This window comes from Nematostella vectensis, chromosome 5 (genome assembly GCF_932526225.1).
Source record: "Nematostella vectensis chromosome 5, jaNemVect1.1, whole genome shotgun sequence".
In the NCBI taxonomy this organism is placed as follows: Eukaryota; Metazoa; Cnidaria; class Anthozoa; order Actiniaria; family Edwardsiidae; genus Nematostella; species Nematostella vectensis.
In genome coordinates, this window is record NC_064038.1 from 11,265,093 (window position 1) to 11,277,298 (window position 12,206).

General features: G+C 43.1%; 1 protein-coding gene across 8 annotated transcripts in view; it reads right to left on the reverse strand.

Moving 5' to 3' along the window:
• LOC116601368 (sodium channel protein 1 brain-like) overlaps window positions 1-12,206 on the reverse strand; it is a 76,802-nt gene that overhangs the window by 10,831 nt on the left and 53,765 nt on the right. For all 8 annotated transcript variants that reach the window (XM_048727330.1, XM_048727327.1, XM_048727328.1 and 5 more), the window contains 12 exons: window positions 11,853-11,916; window positions 11,235-11,379; window positions 9,766-9,903; window positions 8,743-9,522; window positions 7,350-7,538; window positions 6,560-6,742; window positions 5,673-5,831; window positions 4,474-4,562; window positions 3,950-4,101; window positions 3,427-3,515; window positions 2,564-2,878; window positions 1,613-1,786 (listed from right to left, as the gene is read on the reverse strand). In XM_048727330.1, the coding sequence (XP_048583287.1) occupies window positions 1,613-1,786; window positions 2,564-2,878; window positions 3,427-3,515; window positions 3,950-4,101; window positions 4,474-4,562; window positions 5,673-5,831; window positions 6,560-6,742; window positions 7,350-7,538; window positions 8,743-9,522; window positions 9,766-9,903; window positions 11,235-11,379; window positions 11,853-11,916 (2,477 nt within the window). The remainder of the gene's footprint in view (window positions 1-1,612; window positions 1,787-2,563; window positions 2,879-3,426; window positions 3,516-3,949; window positions 4,102-4,473; window positions 4,563-5,672; window positions 5,832-6,559; window positions 6,743-7,349; window positions 7,539-8,742; window positions 9,523-9,765; window positions 9,904-11,234; window positions 11,380-11,852; window positions 11,917-12,206) is intronic.

Below are 12,206 nucleotides of genomic sequence, written 5' to 3' on the forward strand. Positions count from 1 at the left end.
TTCCACTAAATAGGGAAAAGCCCCTGGGAAACGACTCCGTAAAAACTGGTGGTAACATGTCATCGCTGTTTAAAAAAGGCCAACCACGGTGCCATTTTACACTCACGCGAAGCTCCACTTCCATTAACTGATATGTTTTAAATCAAATTGTTACTCGAGCATCGGACTTTAACTGTGAGTGGTTATTTTGGCTTATTTTTATTAATTATATTTCCAATCAGTTAACAATGAAAAAATTATGATCGACATTCTTTAAACTAACCAGTCTCTATTGTTTTAAAACCTAGAACTGTGATTGGTCGGACTATGTATGGTCTAGTTTTTCTCTAGAACTCGTGTATTTTTACATGTTTCCCTGAGGCTATTAACGCGAGTGTAGCGGTAAGACAGAAACAAAACGGGGTTTCCAAGTAGGTCATGCGACTAGAAATGTGCATGGGAAGACTAATGACTTTCGGTTGTGGTGAAGCATGCCAAGCGCGAGGCATATAGAACAGCCCTACCGACTCGAACAAAAAAAAATTTCACTTAATTTTAAATCGGACATCCAGAAAAATAATCAGTCAGGCGGGGAGCTTAATTAAATTATAGCGCTAATAATGAAGATCAATGCATTATAATTATGAATTGGTGATCCTGCTTAATTCGGTTACATTCTTGAACGACAAAAACATTGTCTTCTTATGGGTTTTTAAGTGTTTAGAGACAACGCGCGTATCTTTCATTTAAATTTTTTCTCTTATCGATTTTACGCTATTAAGAGTAATTTTATATGGTGCCGGGCAAACAAAACTGGGGCACCGTTTGTCTTGAAAAAGAGATACCAAGAGCCATTTCAACCAATTCGAGATAAAACTATCATTGATCGAACTGTAGGAAATTACACATTGAAACAGTAACAAGGTGATCGTCATGCGCAAAAAAATACACAAAATAAAACAATAAAATAATAAGTCTGAAAAGGGGTAGTTCGCAGGTTGGCTTGTGTGTGTGGTATTACTGGATTAGCGCTGCTCGTTAGCTCGTTTAGTATTTACACATCACATTATATACAAAATTAATAAAGATTAGTTTAGCTTCATTGTGTTGTCAACAGTTGTTGGCATATTGCTGTAAATCAATCAATTTGTCAATCAAGCTTACAAAACGTGTGTTCTACTTTTCGTGCGACTTCGAGAAAAGAAAAACAAGTTGCAAAAGGGCAAATTGCAACAGGGCCTTTAGAAAAGGGTGTTTTAGATCTAACTGGTAATATGACGACGGCTCGCCCACGTTTGGATTCGGCGCGAACGCATTTCATGCCGGCGTCGTGTGGTGTTCAGAATGACATTTCATGGTTTCTCGTGCCAACAATCTATTCGCAATTCTGCCGTTGCTGCATGCTTGGCTATTTTAGGGGACGAAATCCCTTATGACCCAGCATGTTGTTCGCTTATCAACTCGACACAATCGCCAGTGCAACGTAAAATAGCGAATGTGACGCCGGCAAAAACAATCATGCGTGCGGAATCGAACGTGCGCAAGTCTGCGCTCTAATCCCAGCTGTGCAGATCTAATGCATTTTAATGAATACGATGAAATTAGGACGTCTAGAAAGTTCCACAAAACTTACAACGACTATCAGCACATCCAGACAATTCCACAAGTTCTTGAAGTAGGTAACGACGCCGAGGCCAAAAAGTTTGAGCAGGAATTCCGCAGTGAAGACGACTGCGAACAGGATATTCAGGTAATCCAGCGCCTTCTTGAGAATAGGGCGCCTTGGAAGGTGGACATCCTCAAAGACCTGGACAAGAATATGATACAATAAGAGGAGGAGTAATATGAAAAGGAAGGGGTGGTGGGGAAATACTGGCCTAGCCATAAGAACACTAGCGCCATTTAACGGAAGGGATGGCCGGGTAAGGTAGAATAGCTGACTACCACATAATGACCGAGTTAAGGGTAGCTTACTACTACAGGGTGACCGAGTAGAAAAGCAGAAGGACAACTGATTACGACAGGATGAGCGAAAAAGCGAACGGAAGGATAGCAGACTATCACAGGATGACCGAGTAGGAAAGCGGAAGGATAGTTGATCACCACAGGATGACCGAGTAGGACCTGAGGAAAGCGGAAGGATAGCTGACAACTACAGGATGACCGAGTAGGAAAGCGGAAGGATAGCTGACTACCACAGGATTTTCGAGTAGGACCTGAGGAAAACGGAAGGATATCTGACTACCACAGGATGACCGAGTAAGCAAGCGGAAGGATAGCTGACCACCACAGGATGACCGAGTAGGAAAGCGGAAGGATAGCTGACTACCACAGGATGACCAAGTAATCAAGCGGAAGGATAGCTAACCACCACAGGATGAAAAAGTAAGAGAACAAAGAGATAGCTGTCTACCACAGGATAACTGAGTAAGAAAGCAAAAGGATATCTGACTAACACAGGAATACCGAGTCAAAACGCGGAGGGGAATGACTTCTACAGACCGAATAAATACCACAGGAATACCGAGCCACAAAATGGAAGAGATGACCACCACAGGAATACCGAGAGTGTCTAGGGACTCACCAGTGCAAAGCTGCTCGCAAAAATGATCATCAGAATGCCCCACTCAAAGTACTTGTGCTCTACAAACTTTTTCACATTGAGCCTCGCCGCGCGCCAGGCTCGGTAACCCTGTGTCATCTTCCACTTGGTAACCCACGCGCATGCGCATCGCTGCATACACCAGGGGCAGCACTCGTCGACTTCCGTCATCGCCTCGTCACCCGCGGGACCGTCCCGCAAAGTAAAGGAAGCCGATGGACTCGGGTTGGTTGCCATGGTGAGGTAGGTCTCCTTTGCCGCATCGTCTCGCTTTGCCGTCTCTAACGCTATCGAAAGCTGAAGGAAAAGCGAAAATGATTGGATTTCTGCTGCCTGTACACGAACAGTTTGTTGTTGCAGCCAAGTCCCAGGCGTTCTTACTGGGTTTCCTGTTCTTAGAGATGAGCTGCATACCAATTAATGGCGGCCGTTTTCCTGCATAGTCTAGAGCCTGGGGCGAGCGCGCGGGAAACCTGGGATGTTAGGGCCTGGCCCTATTTTCAATATAGCGGTCTGTAAAATCAAGATAAACACGAATTCCTGCAAGTTTACGTGGAAATTCTAGACGTACGCAGTTCTAAGGTGAAAAAATGATTGAAGCGGACTTCCAAATATGGCATGATATGTCCTAATAAGGAATTGCATGGTCTAAAGCCTGGGACTAGGCTGTTGCTTTTTTTTTGCGATAAATACGCGGAACACCTGCTACAACGCTAACCCTTAATACCAGCTAAATCGTCGCACCCCCTTAACCTTGTTCTTTCTGACGAGCGCCAGTTATGGCTGCAGGTTTTCCTTCTTATTCCTAGGCAAAAACCTGTTTAATTCCACTAGGAGAGGATTACCTTCTTCATGGTGTCCCTATTGATCTTGCCTTTCTTTGTCCCGGCCTGAAAGGCCTGAACCGCGCTAATGATGGACGAAGAGTTCGACACTGCGGAAAAAAATATCATTAGAACAGCAACAAACCTCATCACTCTATCCATCTATCTCGCGCTATGCTCGAGAACCTCTATACTGCGCTCATGGAGAACTCTAGAGCTCCATACGTCTTCCTTATACTGTACCGTCGTTTGGTCCACAATTAGTTCATCCAGATGTAGAGTCGTCCACAAGCCAAGACCAAGCTGTTTCACACGTAGAGTCGTTACGTTCACATAGTTTTCACAAAATTGCAGCCTTATAGCATACGTGTTTTATATGAAGAACTTCTATATGCTGTATACGTTCGTGTCCTCATTATGGAGGACACCAACGGAGTTTGATTAAAGAGTCTGTAAAGTGTCCGTTACCAAGGAGGTTGACAGCTTAATAGAGGTCCGTTTAAAGAGGTTCCACTGTAGCACTCTATCATTAAACAAGACTTACGAGAGTTTGTTGCTGTGCTTCCGTTGGGGGCCTGGGGGGCGGCGTCTTCTCCATCCTGCTCGACACGGATTGTTGGTAGAACTTGGGTCCGTTTTGAGACATTGTTGGATAGCTTGAGTGCTCGACTGATCCTCTTGACGCCTTTCTTAAACCTGGTGAAGTTCGGTTATTAAATTAATTACATTAATATTATAGGGCACGCCACGAGTAAGAAATTAATTATTTCAATATGATCATATCATCGCCATTTTTTTAATTTTACAGTTGTTTTCCTAATATCGTAATCATCACCACCACCAAACATTGATAAACTACCAATGAGGAACTTTGTCACGCAACATACCCTGCAATCATTGCCGTCACCATCATCATTTTTATCAATATCATGCTCCTACCACCAACGCCACCATAACAACAATTTCTACTACCAAAACAAAAACAATCACCACTACCCCATCCTTCCATCCGAAAACAACAACAACAACAACAACAACAAAAAAAACATCATTTGATTATGGCGTTACCTGCTTGGCTTCTCCGTTTTCTTTTCCTTCTCCTCCAGTGATTCACGAGCAAATGCGTTAAGCAACAATGCGAGAAAGAGGTTCAGCACCTAAAAGACACGCAAATGAGAATGTTGTGTTGCCGGTGGGTGACAAACGGATTAACTGATTCTAGCCATAGCATACAAATACATAGCCACTTACTGTCGAATCCGTTGTATTGCGACGCCGCATTTTCAAAACATCGATTTGTTTTTGTCTTTTGGGATTTTCTGTTCAGCCACTCAAATATTATTCTAAGCCAATCAGATTCTTGCCATCTCTCGCCTAGTGCAGTTGCCTGGCTTTCTGTCGTGACACTGTGTGGTTTTCGTGCAGAGGATCGCCAAGGAATTGCACAAAGCGAGACTCTGATTGGCTCAAAATGGTTTAACTGACGGAACAGAAAACCAAAACAAATCGTGTTTTGAAAACGCGTGTCGCGATACAACGGATTCGATAGTAAACATGACGGCAATATTATACTAGACAAAACATAAATATTCATAAGATTAGGAGGCGGACAAGGAGGCCTGGTTCCACCGTTTGATAGTGGGATCGAGCATGGCAATAATATACAGCAAGAATGTTCTCGAATTTTCTCTTGTATATAGCCATAACATCATAAAAATACGGGTGAGGGGGTTTGTTTTCGAAAGTGTCGAGCCCGAATTTTTAAATTGATTAAAATAGATGATAAATGGAAGGACGTTAATGAATGCTGTTTTTTGTTGCTTTTCGATATACCGTTTGTAAGCATGGGGAAGCATGTACATTGCGTCCACAGTCTCGGTTTGTTTGAACGCGCTCCTATATAGACCTCTAGACACTAGAGATGTCGGCTGAGCACCCGCCACTTAAAGCCATCTCCGCATTTCGTTAAATCTTCTTTTAAAAACTGTCGTTTTTCTAGCTTTCTCGGTCATTTCCTTATTAGGCATTACATATCACATTTCAGAGTCCGCTTTAATCATTTTTTCGCTTTTTTATCGCTCTAGAGCTTTGGAAGTCGAGAATTTCCACGTAAACTTGAAATTCGTGCTGGCAGCCATCTTGGAAATGGAGCCTAGTCCCTAACGTTTTTGAATATCCCGCGCGCTCGCCCCAGGCTCTTTTAGACCATTTAGAAAAACGACAGCAATTGATTGATATGCCGCCCCTACATGAAATGTTTCACCCACCAAAAAGTTCCCAATGACGAGCGCCGTCAGGAAGAAGATGGACGAGACAGGGTTGGTGACGCGCATGCAGTCGTGTAGCGGTTCTATCCACTCGCCGCACAGCACGCGGAAGATCATCATGAACGAGTGCCAGAAGTCCGTGAAGTTCCACCGGGGAATCTGTACCAAGGATTTGACATTAGCGGAAATAGAAGCCCCGTGCGCGAACAGCGCCAATAGGGTCGGTTTGAGGCTAGCCTAGCAAGGCTGACGCTGTTTGCATAATGCTGAAAGTCCGTAGACCCGACTTGCTTGAAAATGCTGATTTGTTTTTGTTTCTAATATTCAAAACTCTCATCATTTTCTAAAAATACAACTTTTCCAGTATTATTTGATCCTTTGAATATATAACTGAGTTGTTATAGTAGTAGAATGGGTTACAATTCGCCGTGATTCAAGCGGATTTAATTTACTACTGAGATGATCATTTACATAGAGTTTTATAGCCTACGAAACCTCGCATCACACAAATCGGATCGACGGGCTTTAATGATTATATTATTAGAATAACACAAATGTAACCAATGTGTCCAAAGGAACGTTTGTCTGTATGTCCGTCCGTCAGTCCGTCCTGTCTGTCTGTCTGTCTGTCTGTCTGTCTGTCTGTCTGTCTGTCTGTCTGTCTGTCTGTCTGCCTGCCTGCCTGCCTGCCTGCTTTGGTCAATAAAGCCGCGTTTCCACCTCAAGATGCATTTCCATCGCGTTTCCATCTCAAGATGCACTCGCCTTGCCTTGAGTTGTCAAAGCCCTTTTCGGGGTTTATTGTATAACACCATCTATAAAACAATGGCCGTGTTGGGAAACAGGGGGTGGTGGTGGTGGTGGTGGGGGGGGGGGGGTTTGCTTACCCTTCCATAGAACTTTGCGGGCGTGTAATGCTGTTCAAAGATCTGCATGCCGACAACAGCGAGCATGTACACAACTATCCCTAGTACAAGAGTTAGGTTACCAAGCTGTCCCACAGACCGGGCTATCGTAGAAAGTAGCATGTTCATGGTCCGCCAGGACTGCGCCAGCTTGAAAACGCGGAGCTGTAACATAAGTCAGAACACTTTAGAAATCGTACTGACGACAATGAATTCGGTGGTACCTCTATTAAAAGCGGCCATTCCCATTAATGGAGCGGGCCTGATCTAGTCGTAATTCCCACTAAAAGTTGTCGAGTGCAGAGCTCAATAACAAGAAGTAAAAAGATAGGATCAAGTTTGAAATAATACCTAAAACATCTGCAATAAATTTGGGGAATTTTAGAAAAATAGTTATATTAGTAAAAATAGTTATTTTGTTTCTCACGGAAATGACCACTTTTATACCTTTTATATTGCAGGTTCTTATTTTTTAAAGCAGCAGCGGCAACTATCTATTACAATCCCAATGTATATTTCCCCATTACTATTTATAATTCAAGGGCCCAGAGACCCCTTCGGTGACAAAAATGAACCTGAAAAAAAGAAGAAAAAAAATCCAGCAAGCCAAAATCTCTAGGTTAAAAAAAATCAATTCAAAAATAAATACATAAATACATAAATAACCACCATGAAAACCCAACCAACGAAAAAAAAATCCGATACTTTCCCGACACGTGACATACCAAATGGTCCGCCCCTAAAAAGGAATAATTAAGGGTTTCTTTCTCACCAGTCTGAATGTTCTAAGGACGCTAAGACCCGAATCATAGCCGTGGGTAGCCGCCTCGGCAATCAGGTCTACTATGCTGATAGTCACAATAAACCCATCGAAGATATTCCACCGACTTTTGATGTAGCCCCGGCAACCGAACGCCATCAACTTGAACACCATTTCCAGCAAGAAGATTGTGGTGAATACCTGGACAAATAAAAGAGTTGCATTACTTGAATTCTGTGGTGTAGTTTGGGTCCTGATGGTCTTTACTAGTCTGATTTTTTTCAATTGGATACATCATAAACCACTCCCTTGTAGGAACAACCGACTCTTTCTCATATCTACATCTTGGCTATGCCACTTCCATGAACCTAGGCAATATCGGCCCTTTTCTCTTGTCTGTTCCCTTGCTTTTTCTCTAAAGCAAGACGAAGACAAATATCCATATTATGGTATTCAACCCACCCCTCACTCATGGCCCTACCGTCGGCTTCAACCTCCATCTTCAAACCTTTCTTCATATCTCCAGTGCAAGCCAAAGGTTACGGTTCATCTTGTGGTACTTCACCGTACAACAAGTCCACCCTCCTTCCCCCCCTTCCTACTGACAACCCCACCCCCTGCCCTACATATCTCGTTTCCTATCTCCAGAGCAAGCCGAAGATCACTGCCCTTAATGCAATACAATGCCCTTAAGGTCATTGTATAATTGCTCCTGTCAAATAGAAAGACGAAGAAGATAAGATGATAACAGGAAAAAACGAAGCCGAAGATCACTGTTCATATTGTGGTACTCTACCGCACAATAACCCCACACGCCAACCACCACCGCCAACCATTACTTTTAACGGCCCCACTGACAAGCAAACTCACCCAATCCCCCTCCCTTGAATACCCTTATTTGTTATCTCCAGTATGCAAGCCATAGATCACTGTTCATATTGTGGTACTCCACCGTTGAACAACTCCACCCCCCGCCCCCCCAAATCATGACCCTGTTAACACGCCACCCCTACGTACCTTATTTCCTATCTCCAGTGCAAGCCTTAGAGCACTGTTCATATTGTGGTCCTCCATCGTTCAACAACTCCCCCCCCCCCACCATGGCCCTATTAACAACCCTCTCCCTACGTACCTTATTCCCTATCTCCAGTGCAAGCCTTAGAGCACTGTTCATATTGTGGTCCTCCATCGTTCAACAACTCTCCCCCCCCCCCCCCCCCCCCCCCCACCATGGCCCTATTAACAACCCTCTCCCTACGTACCTTATTCCCTATCTCCAGTGCAAGCCTTAGAGCACTGTTCATATTATGGTACTCCACCGTTGAACAACCCCACCCCCCCCCCCCCCAAAAAAAAAAAAAAAAAAAAAAAACATGGCCCTATTAACAACCCTCTCCCTACGTACCTTATTTCCTATCTCCAGTGCAAGCCTTAGAGCACTATTCATATTGTGGTACTCCACCGTAAGAAACATAGTATTCAGCACAATGCATCCCGTAATAAAAGTATCAAACAAAGGGTCCATAATCATCTTGTTAACGCGGTCTTGTACACGCGCCCAGTGCTTGGATCTTCCCTTGCTCGATTTCCGCCGTGACAATACCCTCCCTCTAGAGTAGGGTGAGGAGGATCTCGACCCATTCACTCTCCCTTCCTCAGTTCTTCTGTTTTTCGCTTCTTGTGTGGATTGTTCACTAATAGCACTAAGCTTGCGTATAAAAGACGGTCTCATCTCAACTGGACGCAATGTCACAAAACTTGTTTCCCCTTCACCGCTTGGTGTTGGCGATTGCGGCGAGACGTCGCCATTGGAGTTCGAACCACTTGATAAAAACCCTATTTGTACATTATTATCTTTTGCGGGAGAAATCAAAGATGGCGATTGAAGACTCTCTGTCCTGGTAGTCCTCGATTCGTTGTTATTTTCTAAATGATTAAGTTCTATTATTGTGGAGCCTGGTTCGTTGTGTGACGGAAGAGCAGCGTGACTGCTTTCTACGTCACTTGCGTGGCTCGTTTCCGTTTTGGACGGAGGCATAGCGAAGCAAGGCATACAAAACGAGAGCTTACACTTGCTAGCGAGAGAGATTGTCTTTGTTTTGCCATTTAGTAGAAGCCTAGGAACTGCACGCCCATGGAAGGAGTAAGAAGAGGCAATGCCCTTAAGGTCATTGTATAATTGCTCCTGTCAAATAGAAAGACGAAGAAGATTAGATGATAACAGGAAAAACACAGCAACATATATGGTGTGGTTGTGATGGTGATGATGACAATGATGATTATCATAACCGGGGCTTGATGTCTAAAAGAAGGGGTGAAAAGGGCATCCGAAATATAATTATTTCAATCATATTGATGATGGTGGTGGCGATGATGATGATAATGAAAAATGACGATACTGATATGACGATTAATTGACGCTACCCACCCTGTCCTGTAAAGAGACGACCTCCTGTTGGTAGGATACCGCTACTACAGCAAGCACTAGATTTAGGAGGTAGAACGAACCGAAGAAGATGACAGTGGCAAAATAGATGACATACCAAGAACCAAGCGCCGAGAGAACCTATAGGAACAACACACTTATCATACATACTGCACTTGTTGCAAACAAATATCGCGAGTCATGACGTTACGCCGCAAGTGTATACAAGGCTTTATGACATTATGTGTAACGTCGTACCAGGCTTTATGTCATTATGTTTTAGCGTCGCCAGTGTGCACCAAGCTTTACGTCATTATGTTTTAGCGTCGCCAGTTTGTTCCAGGTTTTATGTTGTTACATCGGCAATGGGTAAAAGGCTTAATGTGTTTACATCGCCAGTGTGTATTAGACTTTGGCCTTGCGTCGCCATTGTGTACCAGGCTTTATGTGTTTACATCGCCAGTGTGTATTAGACTTTGGCCTTGCGTCGCCATTGTGTACCAGGCTTTATGTGTTTACATCGCCAGTGTGTATTAGACTTTGTCCTCGCGTCGCCATTGTGTACCAGGCTTTATGTGTTTACGTCGCCAGTGTGTATTAGACTTTATGTCCTTGCGTCGCCATTGTGTACCAGGCTTTTATGTTGTTACGTCGCCAGTCTATACAAGGCTTTATGGTATATTATTACGTCGACAGTGTGGTCTAGGCTTTACGTTGTTACGTCGCCAGTGTATACTAGGATTTGTGTCATTATGTTATTATTTTGCCAGTGTGTACCAGGCTTTATAGTATTACGTCGCCAGTGAATACTAGGATTTGTGTCATTATGTTATTATTTTGCCAGTGTGTACCAGGCTTTATAGTATTACGTCGCCAGTGAATACTAGGATCTGTGTCATTATGTTATTACTTTACTAGTGTGTACCAGGCTTTACGTTATTACGTCCCCAGTGTATACTAGGATTTGTGTCATTATGTTATTACGTCGCCAGTGTATACTAGGATTTGTGTCATTATGTTATTACTTCACTAGTGTGTACCAGGCTTTGTGTTGTTACGTCGCCAGTGTATACTAGGATTTGTGTCATTATGTTATTACTTTGCCAGTGTGTACCAGGCTTTATAGTATTACGTCGCCAGTGTATACTTAGGATTTGTGTCATTATGTTATTACTCCACTAGTGTGTACCAGGCTTTACGTTATTACGTCGCCAGTGTATACTAGGATTTGTGTCATTATGTTATTACTTCGCCAGTGTATACTAGGATTTGTGTCATTATGTTATTACGTCGCCAGTGTATACTAGGATTTGTGTCATTATGTTTATACGTCGGCAGTGTATACTAGGATTTGAGTCATTATGTTATTACGTCGCCAGTGTATACTAGGATTTGTGTCATTATGTTGTTACGTCGCCAGTGTGTATCAGGCTTTATGTGTACAAGGTTTTATTTTACATTTTTACACTCACGTAGTTGTAGACGTTTTCCCAGAAGTCCATAGTGACCAATTGGAAAGCAGTTATAAGTGCCCATCCAAAGTTATCAAAGCTCGTGAAACCATAGTTGGGGTTTTCACCCACACCTGGCATACACGTGTAGTTAGAAGGACATTGACTGCAAAAAAAAAAATAAAATAAAGTTCTGTCTGGTTGGCGAAAGCAATTGATATTTAGCAGGAAACATGGAAGGCTAATAAAGATGCCATATAATGGCGGTGCTGATTGTTGTGGTGGCGACGGTGATGTTGATGGTTATGGTGATGGTGGTGGTGATGGTGATGGTGGTGGTTATATTGGTAGTGATGTTGTTGATGGTGATAGTGATGGTGGTGGTGATGGTAGTGGTGATGGTGATGGTGGTGGTGATGGTGGTGGTTATATTGGTAGTGATGTTGTTGATGGTGATAGTGATGGTGGGTGATGGTTATGGTGATGGTGGTGGTGATGGTGGTGGTGATGGTGATGGTGGTGGTTATATTGGTAGTGATGTTGTTGATAGTGATGGTGGTGGTGATGGTAGTGGTGATGGTGGTGTTGATGGTAACGGTGGTGATGGAAGTTGTGATGATAATGATGATGATAACTTACGACGCAGTGGAGTAGTTTCCGCAGACTAAAGGTGTAGAGGAGGATCGATCAATATACCAGTACGCTGAGATAAAGAGAAGATAAAACGATCAATGAAATGCACACATTTTACTTCATTACAAATTCTCTCAAAAGACGTCTGTTTTATACACGTTTGATATTTAATTAGCACAAGAATATGCATCACTACGCTTTGCCGTTTCCAATATGATGGGGATCCCTTGGAATCTGTGCGCAAAAGCGGTTTATTAGGTGCGATGCCTTGGTATTAATGTGAAATTATGGATTAGGAGGATGGAAGACAGAAGAAAAATGCAAACATCTCGGATTTACGTACTAAAATAAAAATGGTTA